This window comes from Podarcis liolepis (assembly GCF_965112155.1).
Source record: "Podarcis liolepis genome assembly, chromosome: 11".
In the NCBI taxonomy this organism is placed as follows: Eukaryota; Metazoa; Chordata; class Lepidosauria; order Squamata; family Lacertidae; genus Podarcis; species Podarcis liolepis.
In genome coordinates, this window is record NC_139565.1 from 63,276,544 (window position 1) to 63,304,079 (window position 27,536).

Consider the following 27,536-nt stretch of genomic DNA (forward strand, 5'->3'; position numbering starts at 1 on the left):
CCTTCTGTCACGTGAGGCGGCTCGGCCAACTGCGTGCGTCCGGCGCCTCGGGCTGCCCCGCGCGCCCTTCGGGGCAAGTTCACGTGACGGTGCGCTGATGGTCACGTGATGGGCTGGCGGGGCCGGAGAGAAGGAAGCGGCGGAGGATGGCGGAGAAGTTCCAGCCCAGCGGTACCTCCTGCGGGGAGAGCGCGGTGGAGGGGGGCGGGATTGGCAGTTGAGAGGCCTGTCTTAGCCCCGCCCCGTTCTTTGCTCTCACGGGGTGGGAGGGCGCTGTTGCCAAGGAGACGAGGGTTGATATGCAGAAGGGCGGGGCTTGATTTGGGAGGGAGGGGCTTGTTGCTAGGTGTGGATGGGGCCTGCCTTAAATGGGAGGGGCCTGCTGCTAGTGGGTGGGGCTTGTTTTGGAGGGGAGGGGCTTGTTGCTAGGTGTGGGTGGAGCCTGCCTTAAATGGGAGGGGCCTGCTGCTAGTGGGTGGGGCTTGCCTTGAAGGGGAGGGGCTTGTTGCTAGGTGTGGGTGGAGCTTGCCTTAAATGGGAGGGGTCTGCTGCTAGGTGTGGTGGGTGGGGCTTGCCTTGGAGGGGCAGGGGCTTGTTGCTAGGTGTGGGTGGAGCCTGCCTTAAATGGGAGGGGCCTGCTGCTAGGTGTGGTGGGTGGGGCTTGCCTTGGAGGGGCGGGGCTTCTGTCATGATGTGGAGGGGTCTGTGGCCAGGGAGACAGGCAGAGCTAAAGGGGACAGGGGGCCTAGGGGTCATGCTGGTGCCGGTGCCCTAGCCGCCTGTCCCCCTCCTTGTGTTCCTGCGTCTAACTCTGCTCCCTCCCTCCCCAGAGCACCAGCACCTGCGCTACAATCCCTTGCGTGATGACTGGGTGCTGGTCTCTGCCCATCGCATGCGGCGCCCATGGCAGGGGCAGGTGGAGAAGCCGCCCCAGGAGGACATCCCGCGCTGTGATCCGGGCAACCCTTTGTGCCCCGGAGCCAAGAGAGCCAATGGCCAGGTACTGCGTTGCTGGGGCAGGGAGGCGATACAGGCCCCTTGGGCTGCATGGACCACCCTCAATCCTCAATGGAGGCCATAAAAGGTAAAGGGACCCCTAACCATTAGGTCCAGTCGTGGCTGACTCTGGGGTTGCGGCGCTCATCTCGCTTTACTGGCCAAGGGAGCTGGCGTACAGCTTCTGGGACTAAGCCGCTTCTGGCGAACCAGAGCAGCGCACGGAAATGCCATTTACCTTCCTGCCGGAGCAGTACCTATTTATCTACTTGCACTTTGACGTGCTTTCAAACTGCTAGGTTGGCAGGAGCAGGGACCGAGCAACGGGAGCTCAACCCGTCACAGGGATTCGAACCGCCGACCTTCCAATCAGCAAGTCCTAGGCTCTGTGGTTTAACCCACAGCTCCACCTGCGTCCCTATAACGGAGGCCACAAATCAGTTCATAACCATCAGTTGTGTTTATTTATCACTTTTGCACCCCACCTTTTCTTCAAATACTTAAAGAGGAATGCCTGCCTCTGTTCCTCCCCAGTTTTATCCTCATAGTAACTCTATGAATTAGGCTAGGCTGAGAGACAGTGACTGGCATAAATTCACCCAGGTAAGCTCATGGATACGAGGGGATTTCAACCTTGGTTTCCCAGGTCCTAGTCCAACACTCTAACCACTACACCACACTGGCCACTCCACCCCCTGTATGTTGTGAAGCAGAAAGATCCTGTTATCTTGTGCCTGCGATATTTTTTAAAAAAAAATACTCTCCAGCAGTGTCTGCAGGACAGTCAAAAGCCAACAAGAAGCTTTACACAGAACCATTTTCAAACAAGTTCCTCCGGAAAATAGCACATCCTGTCCAACTTGAAATATTGGAATCCCAATAAAGCAGAATTTTGGTTTTCATTGGATTTTATGGTTGCAGGTATGACTGACTCTCTCTTCCCTGTCCTCTCAATTCTTGGGAAATTTCCCCCCTGGTCCTAAAGACTGAAATCTTGGAAATATTTGGTAGAGAGTTGAAACTAGAGTTGCTGCCCTACAGCCTTGCAGCTCAGCAGCCTGACTGCAATCTGTGTTTTGCTGTGTTTGTCCTCATGCAGGTGAATCCCCACTACGAGAGCACATTTGTCTTTGACAACGACTTCCCTGCGCTGCAGCCAGATGCCCCGGAGCCTGGTAAGAATTCACCTAGTTTTTCTGATTAGCACTTAGCCGTTTGCCAAGGAAGATGAGGCTCAAGGAGAACCCATTTAATGATTCCCCCTCCACAGGGTATGAGCCAGGATCCTTTGTTAACATAGTGAATAGCTTCCAGTTAGGGTTGCTGTGTGTTTTTGTTTCTGGCAGGGCTACCTGTTCAGCCGTAAGGATTCCAGCAGTTAAAAGCAGAAGGGCCTTGTCAGGAAAAAAAGAGACACGTGGCAGTTCTGCTGCAGGTTGCAGCATTTTTTCAAAGTTGAGGGTCTGTGACTTAGCTGGAAAATGTTAGCTGCCCATGGATGTCCCTGGGGACTGTGGATGGAGGGAAAGGAGCTCATCTTGGTTGGATTTCTTTCAAAGGCTCATCCTGATGTGACAAAAGTTGCTAAAGTACTCTGCGGAGGGCTGTTGTCTTTTCTGACAGGCAATGTAACATGAGAAGAGCCTTTTAATTTTTTTTTTTATTTAACATAATTATTACAAAATGCAAACAAAATACTGCAAATACATACATACATACATATATATTTTAGATAAGCACACATATATAAAAAAATAACAAAAAGAAAAAAGTAAGAAAAGAAAAAATAATGAGAAAAATAAGAAGAAAAATTGGAAGAATTTCTTCCAGATTTATTCTACAAATACCTCAATAATAAAATTTCATTGGTTGACTTATTTCATTGATTGACTTCCATCGCTTACACTGCACTTCCTATATACCTTTTAAGCAAAATTGTATCTGTTATCCCGTATTTTCCCCAAACAATCTCATACAAATATTCTACTCAATAAGTTTTCTAAATCTTTCATAAATCTATTCTAAACACAACCAATACAATACAAAGATTAAGTGTGAGGTATTGGCACGAGAAGAGCCTTGCTGGATGAGGCCAAGGGCCCATCCAGTCCACCATTCCATTCCAGGGGTCGGTCGGGTGCTCTTGGGGAGCGCCCCAGTTGGCTTACTGCTTCTGTGCAAAACAGGCAAGGGCCTGGGACCACCTCATGCTGGATGCTCCTGCACTGTGGAGAGCCATGGTTGAAGTCTGCAGAGTAATGGGATCTTCTTTGTGCTGTTTGCTGCACTTAAAGATACCCCTCCATCCATGGAGATCCACTGTCAATTCCTGAGCTGTCAGCAGGAATCCATGCAGTGTGACATCTCTGCGTAGTCCAGGATTAGGAACAGTTTCCCCTTGTTGATTTACAATGTGCTGAGGGAGACTTCCGGTCGGTGCCAGCGCTTAATGGCGGTCCTAGCTCCGAGCTCCGGAGAAGGACTGCTTCGCAAGTTCGGGTCTTACCTGCTACGGCAAGCGGGGGACCCCTAAAATCCCAGGCGCTGAAGCCTGAGAACAAGGAGACTCGGTGGGCACCTTTGCGCCCCCCGGTACCGTGAAAGAGCCTTTTTAAAGGCTACGGATCGACATCGGGAGTGAGCGCGGTGCTGAGAGTCGCTACCCAGCCTGCGAAGTGAAGCCGCGTCGCCATAAGCGGAGAGCGCCGATTCCTTCCTGAAAAGAAAATTTGGACTGATTCCCCGTGAGTAAGAGCTGAAAAATAACTGGGACTCTTTGAATTTTAAAAATTGGGCTAAAAACGGGGGAGATTTAAACAAAGGAAGTCTGCCTCCCCCCGACTGCATGAAAGCGAAAGCAACGGAGCTCTAAACCTGCATCCGTTTAAACCTGCTCTTTGATCAGCTAAACCGGACATTTGAACCTTTGATCTCCCCTCTAGCAAGCAGGGCAGAGGGGAGGTGAATCTGACCAATAACTGCATGATTTATTTGGGGGAAAAAACCTCTGCTGTCTCATCTATTTGAAAGTACGAAACGGTCTGCCTCTTCAGTACACTGAACTGACTTTTTCCTGTGAAGCGATACTTTGATACAAAGTTTCCACAGTGCCTGACTACTGTATTTTATAAGAAGAAACAGTATAAATTGGGCAACTGTGGCAATTTGAAGTTATAAGCATTTAGCAACATTGACTTGGACTGTGTTATTTCCTTTTTTCTTACTTTTTGGACTGTCTCCTTTGTTTTTGTATTTGGAAATTTTGCTCTATGGCCATTTTGATTTGCTCCCTCTAGAGGATAAAGTAAAGCTCGGCACGGCTTAAGACAGTGGAATTTTCCAAGGGAGAATAAATCCCGTGGGAATTGACCTTGACATGAGTGGCCCACAAGAAGAGATAGTCACAAGAGCCAAGATCAAGCAACAACAACAACAACAACAGTTGCAGCTGCAACAGGCAAAGAAAAGAGGCTCAATCTCAGGCGCAACAGCCGGATCAGCAGGAACAACAGGTCAAGACAAAGGAGCAGCCGTTTCTATGGAAGCTGTGACAGAGGCCCTGCTCAAGATAAACCAAACTCTGGAGTCTTTGACAAAACAGACTTCAGAGAACACACAAAAATTAACAGAAATATCAGCAAGATTAAACCAGAATACAGAATCTATAAATAAATTGGTAGAGGAAAACGCCACCACGCGCCAAATTGCCGAAGAGGCCAAAGCCACTGCTGGAGAGACACAGGAGAAATTAGAGCCGCTTGCCAAGAAGGTCTATGAGCATGATGCAACCTTGGCCTTGTGGGAGTTACAGAGGAAAGAGAGAAACTTAAAATTAAGATTGATACCGGAGAACGAAAGAGACAGCCTTGTGGAATATTTGACACGGGAGTTTGCGGATTGCTGGGACCTTGAGGAAGACGAATTCAAAATTACGACTGCCTTTAGACTGGGGAAAAAGCAAGATAGAAAGACACCGAGAGACTGTCTGATTACACTCAGATCCAAGGAGGAAAGAGACAAAATACTAGGATTACACTTTGAAAAGGCCTTGCAAATTGGAAATTCAGCTGTACAGATCTTTAAAGACATCCCAAAATACATTCTGGATTTAAGAAACTTCTACAAGGACTTGGTTCTCTTGCTAAAGAAGAATTCTATTCGCTTCAGGTGGGAGTTCCCACAAGGACTGTCATTTGACTACAAGGCAAAGAAAGTGAAAATAAAGACAATTCAAGACAAAGACAAATTTTTGGCAAGATACCAGGAGGACTTACAGAAGGGGACTGTGGACGCACTTGCAGAACAGAGGAGAGCACTGGATATCTTGAATCTCTCGTTCGGACAAAAACCACCACCATCAGAAGAAGAGCAACAACTTGGAGCTGTTGGAGGAGCCTTAGGAAAATAACAAGATGGCTCTGCAATTCCTTAGTTGGAATTGTAATGGGCTCAATGGGCCTTTGAAGAGAAGACAAGTATTTCATATATTGAATAGAGAACAATTGGACTTGATATGCTTACAAGAAACTCACATAACCAGAGCCCACAGGAGATTACTTTCAAACAAAAGGCTAGGACAAGAATTTATTTCATCAGACAAAGTTAAGAAGAGAGGAGTTGTAATATATGTGAAGGAGAAATGGGCTCCAAAAATGATATTCAAAGATGAACAAGGGAGATATCTGGCTGTGGAGATACAAGTACAAGGAGAAAAATTCTTAGTTGTTGGAATTTATGCACCAAATGAAGGCAAATCCGACTTCTTTAAGAGACTTCATGAAACTTTGATGGACTATCTGGATTACAATATGATAATTATGGGAGACATGAATGGCGTGGTCTCCACCAATATGGACAAGGCACAAAGACTTACAGTCACCAAAGAAGGGAGACTCCCTAAGACTTTTTTCGAAATGACTGAAAACATGGACTTGATAGATATTTGGAGAACAAGGAATCCTCTGGAGAGAGAGGGAACCTTTTTCTCCCAAGCAATGATGACCTGGACCAGAATCGATCAAATCTGGGTTACTAGTGGAATGGCTCCAAAGATTAAGAAAGTGGAAATCTGCCCAAAAACTTGCTCCGACCATAACGCCGTGAAGATGGAGATGAAACTCACATTAACTGGTCAATTTAGATGGAGAATGAATGACACCCTCTTTCGAGATAAGGAGATTCTCACGAAGGCCCAAAAGACCCTAAAAGACTATTTTGAAATAAATTTGAGGACCGACGTGGAGAAAAGAGTGATCTGGGACGCAAGCAAAGCGGTGATGAGAGGATTTTTGATTCAACAAAACTCAATAAAGAGGAAAAAACAAAATGAGAAAAAAGAGAAGATTCTGGAAATGATAAAGGAAGGAGAGAGGAAATTAAGAACAAAACCAAAGTCTCAGGACATTTTAAGAGAGATCAAATTATATCAAACACAATATATGGAATTGATGAACCAAGAGATTGAATGGAAGATAAGGCAAATGAAGCAAAAGACTTTTGAATCAGCAAATAAATGTGGCAAACTTTTGGCATGGCAACTGAAGAAAAGGCAGAAACTAAATACAGTTACAAGCCTAGAAGTGGATGGAAAGAACATATCTAAACCCAATGAAATTAGAAATTGCTTTTTAAGTTATTTCAAAAAACTCTACACCCAAGGCCCGCAAAATGAAGAAGATATAGACAAATTCCTCGGAAAGTATGGACTACAAAACATCTCTCATCAAAGTAAGATGGACTTGAACCAGAGAATCTCAGAACAAGAGATAGAGGCTGCCATTCAGAATATGCAACTGGGCAAATCTCCGGGACCAGATGGACTGACTTCCAGATACTACAAATCGCTGAAGGAATGGTTGACTCAACCACTAAGAGAAGTCTGCAATGAGATCCTTGAAGGAAAAAAGGCACCTGAATCGTGGAAAGAGGCATATATTTCACTCATACCAAAGTCAGAGACTGAAAAGACCCAACTTAAGAACTACCGCCCAATATCCCTGCTTAATGTGGATTACAAAATTTTTGCAGACATTTTGGCAAAAAGATTTAAAAGAGTCTTGATGGAGAAGATTCATAAAGACCAAGCAGGCTTTCTCCCTAAAAGACATCTAGCAGACAATGTAAGGAATGTAATAGATATTTTGGAAAAGCTAGAGGTGAATATAAACACTAAAGCAGTATTGATCTTTGTGGATGCGGAGAAAGCCTTTGATAATATTTCTTGGAGTTTTATGAGGAAGAATCTTCATGGGATGGGGGTAGGTCAGGGTTTTGAGAATGGTATGGCTGCAATATATTCTGAACAAAAAGCCAAACTGATTGTAAACAATGTTGTGACTGAGGAACTTAAGATAGAAAAAGGAACACGACAGGGGTGCCCGATTTCCCCATTACTTTTCATTTCAGTTCTGGAGGTGTTGCTGAATATGATAAGAAATGACCAGCAGGTCAAAGGTGTGCAGGTCGGAGCTAAACATTATAAGTTAAGAGCGTTCGCAGATGACCTAGTATTGACTTTGCAAGAGCCAAACACTAGTACGAAAAAGGTTTTAGAAATAATACAACAGTTTGGCCAGGTAGCTGGATTTAAGTTGAACAAGCAAAAAACCAAAGTTTTAGGGAAAAACCTAACAGATATGGAAAAGGAGAAATTTCAAGAGGAAACAGGTTTGACTGTGGTCAAGAAGGTCAAATACCTAGGGGTTTACTTAACATCTAAGAATCAGAATTTGTATAAGGACAACTATGAAAAATGTTGGTCAGAAATTAAAAAAGATTTAGAAATATGGTCAAATTTGAAACTGTCAATGTTAGGCCGAATTGCAGTAATTAAAATGAATGTATTGCCTAGAATGTTATTTTTGTTTCAGACCTTGCAGATTATTGATAAGATGGAATGTTTTAAGAGGTGGCATAAAGATATCTCGAAATTTGTCTGGCAGGGCAAAAAGCCCCGAATTAAATTTAAAATATTGACAGATGCTAAAGAAAGAGGGGGTTTTGCCCTGCCGGACCTAAAATTGTACTATGAGGCAGCAGCTTTTTGCTGGCTCAAAGAATGGATGCTCCTCGAGAACACGGACATCTTGGATCTGGAAGGTTTCAATAACGCTTTTGGTTGGCATGCATATCTTTGGTATGATAAAGTCAACAGTGCCTTTAAAAATCACATTGTCAGAAAAGCATTGTTTAATGTTTGGATAAGATATAAAGATCTATTGGAAAGCAAAACCCCTAGATGGGTGTCACCAGTGGAGGCTAAAGCAGTGAAGAAACTCAATATGGAGGTCGGATGGCCGAAGTATTGGGAAATTTTAGAACAGGATGGAGATAAGTTCAAACTACAAAGTCAGGAGAAATTGAAGCATAAAGTAGAAAATTGGTTCCAATATCGTCAAATAATGGAATTTTTTAAACAGGACAGGAAAGTCGGTTTCCAGGTGGAAAAATCAAAATTAGAAACCGAACTGTTAGAACCCAATACTAAGAATTTATCTAGAATGTATAACTTGTTGTTGAAATGGAACACACAGGATGAAACAGTTAAATCGGCTATGATTAAGTGGGCTCAGGATGTTGGACATAACATCATGTCAGCTGACTGGGAATGGTTATGGAACACCGGTATAAAATTTACGGCATGTAATGCCTTAAAGGAAAACATTATGAAAATGGTATACAGGTGGTACATGACCCCAGTCAAGCTGGCAAAAATCTATCATTTGCCCGATAACAAATGTTGGAAGTGTAAAGAGACTGAAGGTACCTTTTATCACCTTTGGTGGACATGCCCGAAGATTAAGGCCTTCTGGGAAATGATCTATAATGAAATGAAAAAGGTACTTAAATGTACCTTTCCTAAAAAACCAGAGGCCTTTCTCTTGGGCATTGTCGGCCAATTGGTGACAAAGAAAGATAGAGCTTTTTTCATGTATGCTACAACAGCAGCAAGAATACTCATCGCAAAGTATTGGAAGACACAAGATTTACCCACTTTGGAAGAATGGCAGATGAAAGTGATGGACTATATGACACTGGCCGAGATGACAGGCAGAATCCGTGACCAAAGAAAAGAGACGGTGGAAGAAGAATGGAGAAAATTCAAAAGCTATCTTAAGGACTACTATAAACTTAATGAATGCTAAAATGCCGTGGTTGCCAGAAACAAAGGGGTACAGGGATATAAGGTCAGATTATAAAAGAGGACTAAGATGATAGAGATTGGAAAGTAACAATTGGGAGTTGCTAGCTGAACTATGGACATTGGGATGCAGAGAGGGGGGGTATGGGGAAGTCCAAGAAAAGAGGTTCATGAAAATATGTTTGAAACTATACGTGTATGTTTGTCATTTTTAGTGTTTGTCTGTTTTTCTTAAAAATGTTGTAAAACCAATAAAAATTTTATTAAAAAAAAAAATACAATGTGCTGAGGGAACGCTGCACCACCGTGAACGTTTATACAGTGGTACCTCTGGTTGCAGACACGATCCGTTCCAGGGTGCCATTTGCACCCCGAAATGTCTGTAACCAGAGTGGCGCTTCTGCACATGTGCGAAGCACGATAGAGCGCTTCTGCGCATGCGCGAACCACGCAGAATGCTTTGCGCGCGCGGCGAAACCCAGAAGTAAACACTTCCAGGTTTGCTGCATTTTTAACCTGAAAAAACGCAACATGAAGCATTTGCAAGAGGAGGTATGACTGTACAAATCTCTCGCTTGCCCTTCACAGTGTGCATCGTATACATTGGGCCTGAAAGTCCCTCCTGAGTTGGGGGCAGCAGAGTTCACTGCAGGAGATGGCGGGTGGGATTTCAGTTGAGCAGTAGCACTGATGACAAGTCCCTGGCTGGGCTAGAAGATGCATTTGTGGGGTCTGAGAGGGGCTGACGTCGCAGCTGTGCAACCTCCTGGTGCGCTGGCTTCTTCCTGCCTTTCCTGGACTGCACCCGTTGCCCGCCTCCCTGCGTTGCTCACTGGATTTCCTCTCCTTCCCCAGATGCTGGCGACCACCCCTTGTTCCGTGCAGCGTCCGCTCGAGGCATGTGGTAAATCTGTCAACTTGTGTTCCCCAGCCCTGCCCTCCTGCTGAGCCGAATGGCTGGCTTAGGGTTCCCTTGTGTTGCTTCTTTTTGCACTTTCCCCTTCTTGGCCCAGTCCTTCTCTCTGCCTTTTCCAGGAACTGCAAACAGTTTTTGCAGAGTAGGAATTCCTCGGCTTGTCTTGCCTTGCCTCCATCGTATCATGATTTGCCCAACAGTCTGGCTTTCCACTTCCATATGCATGACTTCAACCAAGTTAGCTGCTTTGATTTCTAGTCCCAGGGATCTCAAGGTCACCTCTGCTGTTTTACTCTTTTTGTAAACTGCTTTGTGTTTAAAAATATATATATTATTAAGCAGTGTACTTTCTATGAATTAAAATGTGGAGTTGTTTGCTCTGTAGCCACTTAGGAGTGGCATACCTCATTCAGACCTGTCTTGTACTTGGGATGCAGACTAGGCTGGATTATGGTTTGGGGTTGGGGTGGATTTGATAACCTGGGTCCTTCCAGCCACTGGATTCTAGGATCTCTGCTCCTTCTCCTTTTCCCTTTCCTCCCAGCAAAGTGATGTGCTTCCATCCCTGGTCTGACATGACTCTGCCCCTCATGTCACTTGCCGAGATCCGCAGCGTGATTGACAAGTGGTCGGAGATAGCTGTGGAGCTGGGTGCCTCTTACTCCTGGGTGCAGGTCAGTTGCTTCGCCAACCACCACAACCCCTCCTGCCCCAGGACTTCTGTCAGATGGCTGTTGCGGTTGCTCGAGAGTAATAATAATAATAATAATAATAATAATAATAATAATTTATTATTTATACCCCGCCCATCTGGCTGGGCCTCCCCAGCCACTCTGGGCGGCTTCCATAAAAACCAAAAATACAGTAAAATATCACATTTTAAAAACTTCCCTGAACAGGGCTGCCTTAAGATGTCTTCTGAATGTCAGGTAGTTGTTTATCGCTTTGACATCTGCTGGAAGGGCGTTCCACAGGGCGGGCGCCACTACCGAGAAGGCCCTCTGCCTGGTTCCCTGTAGCTTTACTTCTCGCAATGAGGGAACCGCCAGAAGGCCCTCGGTGCTGGACCTCAGCGTCCGGGCAGAATGATGGGGGTGGAGACGCTCCTTCAGGTCTACTGGACCGAGGCCGTTTAGGGCTTTAAAGGTCAGCACCAACACTTTGAATTGTGCTCGGAAACGTACTGGGAGCCAATGTAGGTCTTTCAAGACCGGTGTTATATGGTCCCGGTGGCCGCCCCCAGTCACCAGTCTAGCTGCCGCATTCTGGATTAGTTGTAGTTTCCGAGTCACCTTCAAAGGTAGCCCCACGTAGAGCGCATTGCAGTAGTCCAAGCGGGAGATGACCAGAGCATGCACCACTCTGGCGAGACAGTCCGCGGGCAGATAGGGTCTCAGCCTACGTACCAGATGGAGTTGGTAAACAGCTGCCCTGGACACAGATTTGACCTGTGCCTCCATGGACAGCTGTGAGTCCAAAATGACTCCCAGGGTGCGCACCTGGTCCTTCAGGGGCACAGTTACCCCATTCAGGACAAGGGAATCCTCCACACCTGCCCGCCTCCTGTCCCCCAAAAACAGTACTTCTGTCTTGTCAGGATTCAACCTCAATCTGTTAGCCGCCATCCATCTTCCAACCGCCTCCAGACACTCACACAGGACCTTCACTGCCTTCACTGGTTCTGATTTAAAAGAGAGGTAGAGCTGGGTATCATCCGCATACTGATGAACACCCAGCCCAAACCCCCTGATGATCTCTCCCAGCGGCTGCATGTAAATGTTGAAAAGCATGGGGGAGAGGACAGAACCCTGAGGCACCCCACAAGTGAGAGCCCAGGGGTCTGAACACTCATCCCCCCCACCACTTTCTGAACACGGCCCAGGAGGAAGGAGCGGAACCACTGTATGACAGTGCCCCCAGCTCCCAGCCCCTCTAGAGTAACCAGGCAGGACTCCAACCTGTCTTTTACAGGCTTTATTTTGGTGCAAACTATTTACAGTCAAGAGCGTCTAAAGTTCATGCCTGGCTCAATCGCTAGCAGAATCTGGGAGTGGTCTGTTTTTGGACCTCCCCCAACATAAGAGTTTCTTTACCCCCAACCGTCTCCTTCCCTCTTTGCGCCTTAGGCTGCTGCGCAGGATGGGAGATGTCAAGGGCGTGTTTCCCTCCTGTCGGCCTTGCCTAGGACCTCTGGTTCTTGCACCTCTTCCCCACTAGAGGTGGGGCTTTCCTCCTCCCTGGAAGAGGAACTCCATCACTGGGTTTTCCGAGGCTCCCTGCTGTTCTGTTCCTCGCCTGCCCTTCTGTTCCTCGCCTCTGAGCCGATGGCAGTTCCCTAACCACTTCGTCTTTACTAACCCTTACATTAATGTCCAAGAGTAGAAGGAACAACAATGAAAGAGGTTTTCTTGTGCTTCTCTCTCCCTGCACCCTCAAACTCTGTAACTTGTAGCTTGCTTGTTGTGAGTTACTTCTTCACACAGAGCATAGTTAAACTACGGAACTTGCTGCTACAGAAAGCAATGATGCCTCCTAGTCACGAAGGCTATGCTCTGCCCCCATAGTTGGAGGCTAGAAAAATGCAACCTGTGCTGATGATAGAAGTAGTACAACTCACGCAACACATTGGCGACTAATATACACACAATAATTACCAAAATGATTATACATTCTTTATCAGTCTTCTGAGAAAAATACAAAACCTTATGCAAAGCCACAGAGACTTGCGAACTACTAGGTAAGTTCATGAAGATACCAACAAAGCAAATCAGTCTCTTAAGCTTAAGCCAAGAAATAGTATTCTCTATGAAATTGACAATGCCAAACCTAGACAGCATCTTCAAAAGCAGAGACATCATCTTGCCAACAAAGGTCCGTATAGTAAAAGCTCTGGTTTTCCCAGTAGTGATGTATGGAAGTGAGAGCTGGACCATCAAGAAGGCTGATCGCTGAAGAGTTGATGCTTTTGAATTATAGTGCTGGAGGAGACTCTTGAGAGTCCCATGGACTGCAAGAAGATCCAACTGATCCATTCTGAAGGAAATCAGCCCTGGGTGCTCACTGGAAGGACAGATCCTGAAGCTGAGGCTCCAGTACTTTGGCCACCTCCTGAGAAGAGAAGACTCCCTGGAAAAGACCCTGATGCTGGGAAAGATGGAGGGCACCAGGAGAAGGGGACGACAGAGGATGAGATGGTGGGACAGTGTTCTCGAAGCTACCAGCATGAGTTTGACCAAACTGAGAGGCAGTGGAAGACAGGAGTGCCTGGCGTGCTCTGGTCCAGGGGGTCACGAAGAGTCGGACACGACTAAACAACTAAACAACAACATGAAACTGAATATCAATATACGTATCAAGGCTTTGAGATTAGATCACTGAAGAAGCCCGGAAAACTACTTTGGGAGTGTGCTACCTGCAAGCCCCAGTAAAAGAGCCCCATTGGGGGCAAACAGCGGCCTCTTGATTACTTGGACTGCCAGGGTGAAACAGGTGCAAAACGCCAGCACCCTGTCTACAACTTCATCAGCATCCATCTACAACTTCATTAGCATCTCTCAGTATTGTGAACAACACCGAACTTACCTCTTGTTGGTATCTTCATGAGCTTACCCAAAAAGATAAAGAAAACAAAAGACTGAGTTAAGCACCTGAAAAATCTATTGAAATCAGACATTATAAGTTCATCTTAGGTTGGGTAGTTCGCAAGTCTCTGTGGTTTTGCATAAGGTTTTGTATTTGTCTCAGAAGATGGATAAAGAATGTATAATCATTTTGGTAATTATTGTGTGTATATTTATGATCTGACCATAAAGAAGGCTGATCGCCGAAGAATTGATGCTTTTGAATTATAGTGCTGGAGGAGACTCTGAAGAGTCCCATGGACTGCAAGGAGATCAAACCTCTCCATTCTGAAGGAAATCAGCCCTGAGCGCTCACTGGAAGGACAGATCGTGAAGCTGAGGCTCCAATACTTTGGCCACCTCATGAGAAGAGAAGACTCCCTGGAAAAGACCCTGATGTTGGGAAAGATGGCGGGCACAAGGAGAAGGGGATGACAGAGAATGAGATGGTTGGATGGTGTTCTTGAAGCTACCAGCATGAGTCTGATCAAACTGCGGGAGGCAGTGGAAGACAGGAGTGCCTGGCGTGCTCTGGTCCAGGGGGTCACGAAGAGGCGGACACGACTAAACGACTAAACAACAACAACAACATATTAGTCGCCAACGTGTTGCATGAGTTGTACTACCCATAACTGGAGGTAGCAATGCTTCTGAATAGCAGTTACTGGAAACCACAGGAGAGGGGAGAGGGCTCTTGTGGTCGGATCCTGCTCTGTGGGTCTCCCATAATGGCAGCTGCTTAGCCCCTGTGAGAATAGGATGCTGGACTAGGTGGGCCTTGGGCCTGATCCAGCAGGCTCTTACGTTCTTACATTATCTCCTGCTCCATCCCTTCTTAGGCTGCCCATTCTTCCCGGAGAGAAGCAATAGTTTCCCTTTTGGAAGGCAAAAACGGTGAGCGATCTGGAGCAGGAATGGGGAACCCTTGGTGCCTCTTAGCTGGCTCTTGGGGGTTCTCCCAAGGCCAGACGCTCTCCTGAGCTGATCTGCCTTGGCATTCCCGTCGTTTTTGCCTGGCTGCAATGCATCTTTCAACTCTGTCCCTGCTTCTTGTTTGCCTGGGTGTAGGCTACAGAGGGACTTGTGGGGGTGTATAAATCGGCTTACTGTACCAAAGCACAATTTCACTAAGAATCCAGAATAGGGAACCAGTTTCCCTGCCTTGGAACTTTGACCACTGGTCAGTTCAAAGGGGGTTTAAGAGGTACCAGTCATGAACTTGCATAAGATCACTCCTTTTCCTCCTTGCAGATCTTTGAGAACAAAGGAGCCATGATGGGCTGTTCCAACCCTCACCCTCACTGCCAGGTAAGGAGGTTTTCTAGGAAGCTGCCTTCTTCTGAGCCAGTTAGCTCAGTGTTGCCTCCACTGACTGGTCGTGGCTCTTCAGAGGGTGGGACCCAAACCAGTGAGTTCAAATGGCACGGAAGGCGATTCCGACTAAACATCAGGAAGAACATGCTGACAGTAAGAGCTGTTGGACAGTGGAGCAGACTCCCTTGGAAGGTGTTGGACTCTCCTACCTTAGAGGTTTTCAAGCAGAGGTTGGATGGCCAAAAGTCAGGGATTCATTGGTTGAGATTCCTGCACTGCGGGGGGGGGGGGTTGGTGTAGATGACTCCTGGGGGTCCCTTCCAGTTCTATAATTCTATGATTCGACATGTGGAACGTCCTCCTTGTCGTTGCTTTTTAGGGGATGCGGGTGGCGCTGTAGTCTAAACCACTGAGCCCTTTGGGCTTGCCGATCAAAAGGTTGGTGGTTTAAATCCCCAGGATGGAGTGAGCTCCCGTTACTCTGTCCCTGCTCCTGCCAACCTAGCAGTTCGAAAGCACACCAGTGCAAGTAGATAAATAGGTACCGCTGCGGCAGGAAGGTAAATGGCATTTCGGTGTGCTCTGGTTTCTGTCACAGTGTTCTGTTGCACCAAAATGGTTTAGTCATGCTGGCCACATGACCCAGAAAGCTGTCTGTGGACAAATGCCGGCTCCCTCGGCCTGAAAGCGAGATGAGCACCACAACCCCATAGTCACCTTTGACTGGACTTAACCGTCCAGGAGTCCTTTACCTTTTACCTTTATCTTAAAGGTAAAGGTAAGGGGACCCCTGACCATTAGGTCTAGTCGTGGCCGACTTTGGGGTTGCGGCGCTCATCTCGCTTTGATTCCCTCACTCTTTCCTTTTCTACTCTGATCGGTGTCAGAAACTGAGATATATAAGCTTAGGTGCCAAATGGCTCCTTAAACCAGGGCTGCAGCTGCCAGAACGGAAAGCCTAGTTGCCATTTGGGGGCCAGGCGGCTCAAAAGTTGCCTTTTTTTCAGGTTCCTGAAATCCATTCTGATTGTACAGGTGAAATAGAATGATTGTACAGGGTGCGTAGCTAAATAGTCCTTCTATAGGATGTGTGTGAAAGTAGTCACGATCCGAGGTTCCCTACGCATGCATCTCCCGATGGTGGAGACGTCGGGCACCATCCTGGTGCCCAGCCATCTTTAAAGGTAAAGGGACCCCTGACCGTTAGGCCCAGTCGTGGCCGACTCTGGGATTGTGGCGCTCATCTCGCTTTACTGGCCGAGGGAGCCGACGTACAGCTTCCGGGTCATGTGGCCAGCAGGACTAATCCGCTTCTGGCGAACCAGAGCAGCGCACGGAAGCACCGTTTACCTCCCCGCCGAAGTGGTACCTATTTATCTACTTGCACTTTGACGTGCTTTCGAACTGCTAGGTTGGCAGGAGCAGGGACCGAGCAACGGGAGCTCACCCCGTCGTGAAGATTCAAACTGCCAACCTTCTGATCGGCAAGCCCTAGGCTCTGTGGTTTCACCCACAGCGCCACCCGCCTCCCTACCTTTATCTTACTTGCTCTTAAAACGTTGGCCACATGGTGGCAATGTCAGCCTGCAAATACCCTACTATAAACCGTGCGTTGAGGCACTGTGTTTTCCAGGGAAAGTTGCCTTGGAAGCTGCCTTCCCCTGAGTCAGACGTACCCTGACTAGCAAGTGACTCCAGGGTTCCAGGCAGGGGACATTCTTAGCCCTACCTGGAGATTCTGGTAGGGACTGAATCTGGAACCTTGTGCATTGAAAACAGATGTCCTGCCGCTACGCCTCAGTTGGTAAGACTTGAGCGTGGAGGCTTTATGCATCCCTTCTCATCCCCTCCCTAGGTCTGGGCCAGCAATTTCCTTCCCAACGAAGCCTCCCTGGAGGACCGGACACAGCAGAAGCACCTTTGCGAGCGTGGCATCCCCATGCTGCTCGAATACGCCCAGCTGGAGGCCGAGAGGAAGGTCGGGGACCCCTGGCGTGTGGGGAGGGTGGCAGTGGCGCTTGGACCTGTGGCTGAGCCCCTCTTTGTGATCCCTGGCAGGAGCGGATTGTGGTGGAGAACTCTGACTGGGTGGTGGTGGTGCCTTACTGGGCGGTGTGGCCTTTTCAGACCCTCCTGCTTCCTCGACGACGACACGTCCGTCGCCTTCAGGACCTCCAGGACGGGGAAAGAGACAGTGAGTGCCCCAGCAGAAGAGGGCGGGGTCATGGAACGGGCGCTGCCGCCTCCCTGAAATGTGGGGACAAGGGAAGCAGGGGCAATCCAAGAAGAAGGAATAGATGGGGCATTGCCAGAGGAACAGACTGCCCTTGGCATTGTATGAGTGGAGAACCTGCACACTTAGGTGTGAGGTCTGTGTGTGCAAGGGAAGGTGGAGGCATGGATGTTGTCAAGCTGGCAACTGTTTAGGGCTACCCCGAGTTGCCCAACAACTTACTGTAACAATAATAATAATAATAATAATAATAATAATAATAATAATAATAATAATAATAATAATAATGTATTATTTATGCCCCGCCCAATACTGGAGTCATAGAATCTTTTTTTCTTCCTGCTGCATCATACCATAGACTCAGGTGAAGTTTGCGGTCTGCTAAGACCTCTAGAGAATGAATAGAATAGAATAGAATAGAATAGAATAGAATAGAATAGAATAGAATAGAATAGAATTTATTATTTATACCCCGCCCATCTGGCTGGGCTTCCCCAGCCACCCTGGGCGGCTTCCAACAAAGTATTAAAATACAGTGGTCTGTTAAACATTAAAAGCTTCCCTAAACAGGACTGCCTTCAGATGGCTTCTAAAAGTCTGGTAGTTGTTCTTCTCTTTGACATCTGCTGGGAGGGCGTTCCACAGGGAGGGTGCCACTACCGAGAAGGCCCTCTGCCTGGTTCCAGGTAGCTTTGCTTCTCGCAATGAGGGAACCGCCAGAAGGCCCTCGGCGCTGGACCTTAGTGTCCGGGCTGAATGATGGGGGTGGAGACGCTCCTTCAGGTATACTGGGTGCAGGCCATTTAGGGCTTTAAAGGTCAGCACCAACACTTTGAATTGTGCTCGGAAACGTACTGGGAGCCAATGCAGGTCTTTCAATACCAGTGTTATATGGTTTCGGCGACCGCTCCCAGTCACCAGTCTAGCTGCCACATTCTGGATTAGTTGTAGTTTCCGGGTCACCTTCAAAGGTAGCCCCATGTAGAGTGCATTGCAGTAGTTCGTGGTGAGTTCTGGCACCTATTTTTCTTGAAAACAAAAAGCCGTGGGGCGAACCACATACGCTGCCTCAATCTCCCTGTAGGAAAAGGGTAGACTGTAAGTGCAATTAAATAAGCAAATATGTTGTGCGGAAAGGTCACCTGCTGAAGGTCTTTGAGAGCAGGTGGGCCAGAGCATCTGGAGGGGTCTTTTAAGGTAAGGGATAGATGATTTGATCTATGGGGCCGCATTGAAGCCATGAAGGGCCTCTTCCTGGTCCACCAAACTTTGTGTTGGTGTTTAAGAGCAGCTCCGTCACTGTTGCCCTGCGCATGTTATTGGCCTTGTGTCTCAGGTGATGGAGCCAGGTTGAGACTGTGGTCGGCCGCAGCAGAATCAGGGCAATTGTTTCCTGGGAAAGATGCCTCAGGTGGGATTCGTGCTGCTGGCCGGAGCTTGGGCTGTGAGCTTTATATGAAGCATCTTAATCCATGGAAGCTTTCTGAGCAAGATTTCGCGCACACAAGGCAAGCAGGCTGATGTCTCTGGGTCTCCTGTGTTTCAGGCCTGGCTTCCATCATGAAGAGGCTTCTCACGAAGTACGACAACCTCTTCCAGATCTCCTTCCCTTACTCCATGGGATGGCATGGTAAGCGTGGGGCAGAGAAATTTCAGGTGCCCAAGGATTTTGATTCTGTGTCGAAGTTCTCTTGAAGCCCACCTGGTACGAATAGTTGGGCCGCCTTGATCTTGTCCAACCCCCTGTGATGCAAGGTTGCCTCAACCTTCCCTTTTCTGTTAGGAGGACGGGAGTCTTTGTTTGCCCTGTCCTGCCCTCTCTCCTTGACCAACTCTTAATAATAAATAAATAATAATAATAATAATAAATATTTATTTATACCCCGCCCTTCCCGGTTCAAAAACCGTGCTCGGGGCTGCTAACAACAAATTTAAAACACTTAATTGTAAAAGCGGCATAAAATACAGTATAAAACCATGAATAACAATAAAATTCAAAGTTCAGAAATCAATTTAGGAGAAATCCATCTAATAAGCATTAGATGATCACCAGGGCTAGCTGGCTAAAATAGTCCTATTTGGGCCAGCGAGGAGGCCAGGGGAGATTTAGCTGTGGGGTCGCAGAGCAGGTGATCTTCATAAAAGGGGAGGGGAAGGGAAATAAAAGATCAGGCTGAATTCAAATTAAAGGCCAGGCGGAATATCTCTGTCTTACAGGCCCTGCAGAAGGAGGTTAAATCCTGCAGGGCCCTGGTCTCCTGGGACAGAGCATTCCACCAGATCGGAGCCATCACTGAGAAGGCCCTGGCCCTGGTGGAGGATAGTCCGACTTCCTTAGAGCCCAGGACCTCTAAACTATGGTTATTCATGGACCTTAAGGTCCTCTGCGGGGCAGAATTCCTTCCCAGCCTTTCTTTCCTGACGGTGAGGGTCAAATTTACTCATTTGGGCCTGATCCAGCCAATGCATCTGCATCCCCTGCACTAACCGGCACCTGACTCTCTCCCCAGCCTCACTCCCTTTTCTCTCCTCCTCTAATAGGAGCCCCAACAGGACCCTACCTTGACGCCGACTGCAGCCACTGGCAGCTGCACGCCCATTACTACCCACCTTTGCTTCGTTCGGCCACCGTCCGCAAGTTCATGGTTGGCTATGAAATGCTGGCTCAGGCTCAGAGGGACTTGACGCCCGAGCAGGTGAGTAGAACTTGGCAAGTAAAGAGGGGACAGGATAAGAGTTTGTAAAACGGGGCTTGGCCTGGGAAGAGGTAAATTTTTCTCCCTCGCTCATAACACCACCTCGTGGACATCCAGCGAAGCTGAACATTGGGAGATTCAGGGCAGAGGAAAGCGCATATTTAAACTGTGGAAATCCCTGCCACAAGATGGCAGTGATGGCCGCCAATCCTAGATGGCTTTACAAGAGGATTGGACCAATTCATGGAGGAGAAGGCTTTCAATGGCTATTGGCCGTGATGGCTCTGCTCTGTCTATGCAGCAATGCTTCCAAATATCAGGTGTTGGAAACCACAGGAGAGGAGAGTCCTGCTGTTGTGCTTGAATCCTGCTTCTGGGTTTCCCACAACATCTGGTTCTCCACTATGGGCCATTGGCCTGATCCAGCAGGCTCTCCTTACATTCTTAGATACACATTGTGAATGGGTTAAGAAAGCAATTTATGGCAGAAGTTTGTGGAAACAAGAAAGAAGGCGACAGGAGGGGCAGTGGTGAATATTGGTGGAATAGAGTTATTCTAAGTTCTTTCTTCTTTAGCAAGTTTGAGGCCTGGTTGGATTGGGGCAGAGAGGCTCTCCTTTTCCTGGGCCTTCTCTTTGACTGTCAGGAGTTCAGCCTACACTCGAGTAGGACCCTGGCAGAGACACATGCCCGACTGACGGGCATTACCTCCCTCCTGGTCAATCGTTCGGAAGCTTCATAAGCTTTCTTCAGCCCAAACATCACAGCGACTGATGCCAACCGACACTGGCACACTTAGAGATCCGCAGAGTTGCGTGACAGACCTCAACAACTCAGCATTTTGGCTAATCTACTTTATTTACATATAAACACACACGGAGCACTGCAACATGGCTCCCTCTCTCTCTCTCTAGCATCAGACAGCAAAGAGAGAAAGAGCAAAGGACAATAGTCCCACTTCATGGAACACAGTAACACAAACATCCTGTCTCCATCACTTCCCACTCTGTGGAGTCAAAACATACACCGTCATGTGATAGACAAAAATCCCATGACTGCAGTCATGGACCAGGAATTCTAACAGTGCGCACACCAATTCCCTTTTTCCCCCACAGGCTGCCGAGCGCTTGAGAAACCTGCCTGAAGAGCATTATCAGCTGAAACGAAGAGAGACTTCATAGCGCAGAAGCACAACAGGGATCTTTTGGGTTTGGGACCCTTGGTTGATCACTGTGATTTTGGATAAAGGGGATCTGCGTGAATCGTTCCTGTGGGGGAAGCTTCTGTAATTTGGGAGCTGTGCAGGGCACGTGGCGTGGGCTGTGTATAGCTTTGGCAGCCGGGGCCAAGCTGGAATCGTCTTTCTGCCCTGCTAAACCGAGGTCTTTTGAGGCACATCGAGCTTTTCTGGGAGAAGCACCCTCTCCTCTTGGCGAAAAGCTCTGCAAAACCTTCTGGGTCCACTATTCCTGCAAAGGCTGTATGATCTGTGGTTCCTGCACTACAGGGGTTGGACGTCTCGGTGAACCCTGGGTCTTTTCCAGCTCCACAGTTCTATGATTCTATGACCCAAGCTGCTCTAATGCTGTATTGTTTTTAACACTCGATTGGGAGCTGCCCAGAGTGGCCTGGGAAACTCAGCCAGATGGGCGGGGTATAAATAATAAATTATTATTATTATTACTAAGAAATGGGCATTGGAAACAACCCTCCCAACACCCAGCTTTTAATGCTTCCACTGGTGGATCATTCTGTTCACTGTGTCCTCCTCCCTATTGCAGGGAGCTACAGGAATTAAGATGGACCTTACTTAGGAGCTGTAGTGGTTGTATGGTAACTGGTGAACCTCACCTTCGTCTCCTTTTCCGTGCCCCCCCTGCGCTGGCTATCATAAGCCTTCAGTTGTTTTCACTGAGGTCTTGAACAGAAGGAACATTTGCCACACATCTGCCCTGCTTGGGCAAAGACCCCAATGCGTCCGATCTTAAAAATGTAGTATAAACACCAGTAATTGGGAAACACTGGCCTGCGAGTGTTCCAGTTGGAGAACAGCCTTTACCAAAGGTGTCGTGGGCTTTGAAGACGCTTGAACTCAGGACGCAAAGGAGAAATGCGCTAAGAGGAAGGCACGCTTGGCAAATCCACACCGTGATCAACTCCTGCCTGGAAACCTACATCCCCACTGTAGAAGGACGTGTGGATCCAGAATTGGCCTCCACAGTCCCTTATGGACTCACTGTTAATTCCCCCCCCCCCAATTTTTAATTCAATTTATAATGCAAATAAAGAACACAAACAGAAAAACAAACAATACAAACAAATTCTTGTCATATCCTTATTTTTCTAAACATTGTTAAGTGGGCTTCCCCGAGTCCCACCGATCTGATTTTCATTTTACTATGGACTCACTGTTAAGACCATGTTCATGGAAGACAATCTTACTCGGCTACGAGGGATCGCCAGAGAAAGAAAAAGAATGTCCAATTTAGAGGAGTAGCCAGGAAATGGCTGGTCTGGGTTGTGGTGAAGAGACCAAGGTCAAATGGAAGACTGCTCCCAGGAGCTCTGCTAGATGTCAGCCCCATAGCTGCCTCCCTACCTGAAAATGGGAAATTGGTCAATGCCACGGCTAGAGGGCGCTGAAATGTCCTAGTCAGAGAGAGCAGCTAAAAGCTCAGCTTGGCGGAGGCATCTGCTACCTGCTGCTGTTTGCGGCCAAGGAGATAGTTCTTAAATGCCTCTGAATGCCTTCGGTTCCCCCTCTCCCCCGCCACTTCCAATCTGTGTGGTGAGGAATCAGCTCAGTGAATAGGCAACAGATAAATCTCAATGAAGGAGAAAGGGATTAGCAGGAGGAAGTTTCACATGGAAGCCACTCGGTTGACTTCCTTTCTCCATTGTCTCCTGGAGCCTGAACAGGACAGGGTTTTTTTTATCAAAATTCAAACCCTTTCAAATAAAAACGTAAAGGAAAATCTGTTCTACTAAACAGCCTGTTCTTTCAGTTTTCATCCGCTCAGTTCTAACAGAGGAATTTGTAGTTCGTCATTGCGTATCTCAGAGATAGGGTGGGATGTGTATGAGCTTAGCCTGACATGTTCTGACTGCTCTGAGCCTCCTCCAGAGGGCTGATTTCTTTACAGGCTGCTCAGAGACCCTTTAGATGGCAAAGCCATGCAGGGTCCCTTAATGTGGGTGGTCTTCGAGCGGGTTTCATTTTGAAGCCAGTTCCTAGCTTTTCGTCGTTTCCTGGGAAGCTGAGCAGAGATGTGAGCAGAGAACACACTTCCTGGGAAGGGGCCTTGAAGTGATGGACTGGAGGTGCGGCTGGCTGGACTCTATTTGCCTTTGTATGGTCCAGCAGTCCAGGGTTTGCTGGGCCCTGGGGTTAACCCAAGCAACACAGTCCAGGTCTGGTCCTGAATCCAAGGATTCCACAAGGAGTCAGTCCAACAAGGCCAAGGCAGGACACCAGGCAGGAAACCGGGCAAGGTCAGGAACAGGGTAACAGGCAGGTTCCAGCAAGCAGCAATGTTGCTCCCGCAACCTGGGGCGGGGTCCAACAGCCTTTTATCTTTGTCGGGGTAGCGGCCGGTCCTGATCCCCCGGCGACTCACCTCCCTGTTTCGCCTGAAGGCGAGCACTCCTGCGAGTACTCAGGTCTCTCCTTCTCTCAGACCTGAGTCTCTCCAGCTCGGGAGACATTGGTGGGTTACCAGACCCAGGGGCTGCCTCAGCCTCCCCTGACCCAACCGGTAGTGGAGCAGCTGTAAGTGATGGCCCAGCTGGAGGCCACGAGGTCATCCCCGCATCTGGAGCCAGGGCAGGCTCAGGCCCCTGACTCGGCCCAGCTGGTGCTTGTTGCAGGGGAACCTGTGCAGACTGGGACTCTTCAGGATCAGGCCCCAGACTCGGTTCAGATGCAGAGGCAGAGGATCTGGTGTGGACCAAGACTCCTCCGGTTCTGAGCCATCACAAAGGGTCTGCTCCGGCCAGCTTGCTCAAACCTGTTGTGGCAGGTATTTCCTTAGGCCTCTGACTGAGCGAAGTTGGACGGGGCAGCTGAGAGGCAGCAGAATGTGCAAATGGTGTTGGCAGGATCAGCTGCACAGCCATTGCACACCTTCCCTTGTTCTAGGCCTGGACATGCCATTTGAGACGGCACCGGGCATTTGGCTCAGAAGCCAGTCCAGGAAGGCTTGCCCTGTTTCCCCTCCCGCCTCGCCAGCAAAAGCCCTGGTGCCTAATTAATTTTCACACTCGTCTGCCCTCCGCGCAACTCCAGCCGCCGCCTCCGGCCTCCTCCTGCTCACGCGCCCGAGGCAGCTGGCTGGAGGCCGACATTTCGGCTGCTTCTGAACGCTGTTAACACAGTGTATTTAGGAGTCATCTTGTTCCTAATGGGAGTCACAGCTTTATTTCCCTCTCTCCTCCTGCATCTAAATTGTCAAATTTATTTTTAAAGGCCCATTTGTAATTAATCTTTACGCCGCCCGGAGGAATTGAGATTCTGCACCCGCCTCCGACCTACTGCTTCCAAGCGGAAACAGATGCCTGGTGCGAAAACAGCCCCAGGGTGCAGAGAGGCATTTTGTGGCTTTAAACACTAGAGGGTGTGTGTGTGTGTGTGTGTGTGTGTGTGTGTGTGTGTGCGTAAGGCTGTGGGTCTTGGCTCAGCCACCAATTCCTTATTTGACCTTGGAGATGTCCTCAGAACCGCTGGGTGCAAGCCGAAGAAGAGCTCTGCCAGATGTGAGTCAAACTGCTGCAGTGAATCAAACTGCTTTTGATTTGATAAGCTGCTAAGAACACCAGAAGATCACCTGCTGGATCAGGCCAATGGCCCGTCTAGTCCAGTCCGGTTCTCACATTGCCCAATCTGCAAGCAGGATTTGAGCACCAGAGTCATCCTTCCCTCCACCGGTTTCCATCAACTGGTGTCTTGCAACAGCCACCTGCCGCCACAACAACGCATCATTTGCCAAAAGCTCCAGAAGGGAGGAGAAAACCCCACACCCTGCCCACCTGTGGGATGTGGCCCCTCAGAGGTTGCCTGTAAGGAAATGCGGCCCTTGAGCTGAGAAAGGTTTCTACCATGCTTTCAATAGGATTCCTAATTGCACGAGGTGAGCAGATCACTACATGATCTTCATTGGCCGCCTCCGAAGAAAGGCAGAGTCTGCTCTTAAGGTCTTTCCGTTCTCACTGCCATCACCAGATAGCAATGGAAGTGGGATCCAGGAGGCTCGCCAAAGTGTCCTGAAGGGAGGAAAAGGTGCTTTTTAAAGAAAAAGAACAACAACCCCTCTCTGTTCTCTAGCTGCGAGCAGTGAAAATTCCACCAACCCCACAACGAGGATTTCATTATTGTGTTTAGTTTGTGTCCCGGAGGCAGGGAGGAAGGAAGCAAATGGCATCTTAAAGGGTAAAGGGACCCCTGACCATTAGGTCCAGTCGTGACTGACTCTGGGGTTGCGCTGCTCATCTTGCTTTAGTGCAGGGGTCTGCAACCTTTAAGACAAAAAGAGCCACTTGGACCCGTTTCCGAAGGAAAAAAAAACCTGGGAGCCGCAAAACCATTGCGACATTTAAAACAAATATATCTCCGGAGCCGCGATCTGACAGCGGGCGGAAAGGTGACGTCAGGACGGTGCGTGACTAACGCACGCACCGCCCCCATGCGACGTCACAGCCAGTACAGCGCCCGCCACAGTGGGAGTCTCGGGGCACACAATGCGCCTCCTCCCCTCACTAGTATCCGCCCCGGAGCCGCGGCAAAGGTGTAAAAGAGCCACATGCGGCTCCGGAGCCGCGGGTTGCAGACCCCTGCTTTAGTGGCTGAGGGAGCCGGCGTACAGCTTCCGGGTCATGTGGCCAGCATGACTAAGCCACTTCTGGCGAACCAGAGCAGCGCACGGAAACGCCGTTTACCTTCCCGCCAGAGCGGTACTTATCTACTTGCACTGGTGTGCTTTCGAACTGTTAGGTTGGCAGGAGCAGGTACCGAGCAATGGGAGCTCACCCTGTCGCAGGGATTTGAACCGCTGACCTTCTGATTGGCAAGTCCTAGGCTCTGTGGTTTGACCCACAGCGCCACCCACATCCCTAAATGGCGTCTTAGTGCAATGCAATTTGCTCCCGACTGGAAACGATGAGTGCAAATAGTTCCTTACCCTGTCTGCATCTCTCCACAACCACAGGTGGAGATTTGACTGCTTGAAATGAACGGATTGGGCAAGAGGGCTTCTTCCATTTCAGCACCCAACCTTTGAAAGGACCCCCTCAGAGTCCTCTCACTGTTAGCTTTTCAAAGGGCACGCGGAAGCGTGCTCTTTGTTTAACAGAACAGGGTTTCTGTTTGCTTTTAACATTTGAAGGTCCTTGGTGAGGGAGACGAGTCTTCTCTTTCCTCAACTTCTGGTGTTTTCCTGTTTATTTTGAATGCAGCCCTCTGGCCCTCTCTATCTGCCCCCTGGGACTCTCCCTAGGCCGCACGTTCCTTGCGCGATCCAGATCCAGGTTGGCCTTGGAATGATAAAATTGTAGAGCTGGAAAAGGGACCCTTGGGTCATCTAGTCCAACCCCCTGCAATGCAGAAATCTCAGCTAAAGCACCCATGACAGATGGCCATCCAGCCTCTGCTTAAAAACCTCCAAGGAAGGAGAGCCCTCCGCCCTCCAAAGGAGCCCGTTTTGCTGTCAAACAGCTCTTTACCATCAGAAAGTTATTCCTGGTGTTTAGTCGGAATCTCCTTCCCTTTTAACTTGAAGCCATGGGTTCAGATCCTACCCTCTGCAGCAAGAGAGGCCCGGGTCATTTTGGGGCTCCTCCGAGCTGCTGAATTGGACCCAGGATCAGATCGAATTTAGGAGCGGGGGCAGCACTTCACAGCCCCGGTAGCTAAATACTGCCAACTCCACGACTACAAATTCCCACGTTGGCAATAGACGAGCGAGGGAAATGCCAAGCAATATTCTCCATGGCAAAGTGAGTTCTGGATGTACATTCACAGCGGCACCGCTTGCCAGTTTGGGGAGACGGCTGAATGTCAGTGATGGGGGCTGTGGCTGCTGCTACTACTTTCTCCCTCTCCTGTGGCTCAGGCAAGTGAGCAAAAATTGAGGCTTGCAAACCCTCCTTTTCTCCTGTGCTGTGCTGGGAAGGGCCTCTAGGCAGTCCAGGCATGCTTCCTGCTGTTGCGTCCAAGTACCTCTCCCCTGTGTGGAGGAAAGAAGCACAGGCCAGTTGGCGCTGGAGCAAGGACCCTCGCCTCCCCAGCCACCACCTCTCCCTGGCAGATGTGCTCCCTGGAATAGGCCTGGCCCAGCAGCTGCATCCTCTTTGCCCCACGGAGATGCTTTGCAGCAGTCGCTCACTCTTCCAAATTTTGCTGCGCCAGGGTTGACCTCAGCGAAGTGCTTGGGCACCTGGGATGGCAGCTTCCTTTTTTGCTCTTCAGGTGGAAGGGAGACTGAATTCTCCTGGATGAAGGCTGGCAGGGACAATCACAAAATTTGCCTGTTTCTCATTCCTCCAAGTTCAGTTCACTTTTGCTCATCAGCTTGCAATTTTTCCAAAAAATAGAAAGCCAGACGTTTATGCAAACCCACCAGCGAATTTC

General features: G+C 48.5%; 1 protein-coding gene across 1 annotated transcript; it reads left to right on the top strand.

The window, feature by feature from the left end:
• The first annotated feature begins 2 nt into the window (after positions 1-2).
• Positions 3-22,236, top strand: GALT (galactose-1-phosphate uridylyltransferase). The gene is made up of 11 exons (XM_083466194.1): positions 3-171; positions 831-1,000; positions 2,096-2,171; positions 9,992-10,040; positions 10,597-10,726; positions 14,924-14,980; positions 16,842-16,964; positions 17,045-17,180; positions 18,766-18,849; positions 19,761-19,915; positions 21,031-22,236. Exons 1-11 carry the CDS (start codon positions 147-149, stop codon positions 21,094-21,096), a joined length of 1,071 nt encoding a protein of 356 aa, XP_083322320.1. The 5' UTR covers positions 3-146; the 3' UTR covers positions 21,097-22,236.
• Positions 22,237-27,536: the final 5,300 nt, after the last annotated feature.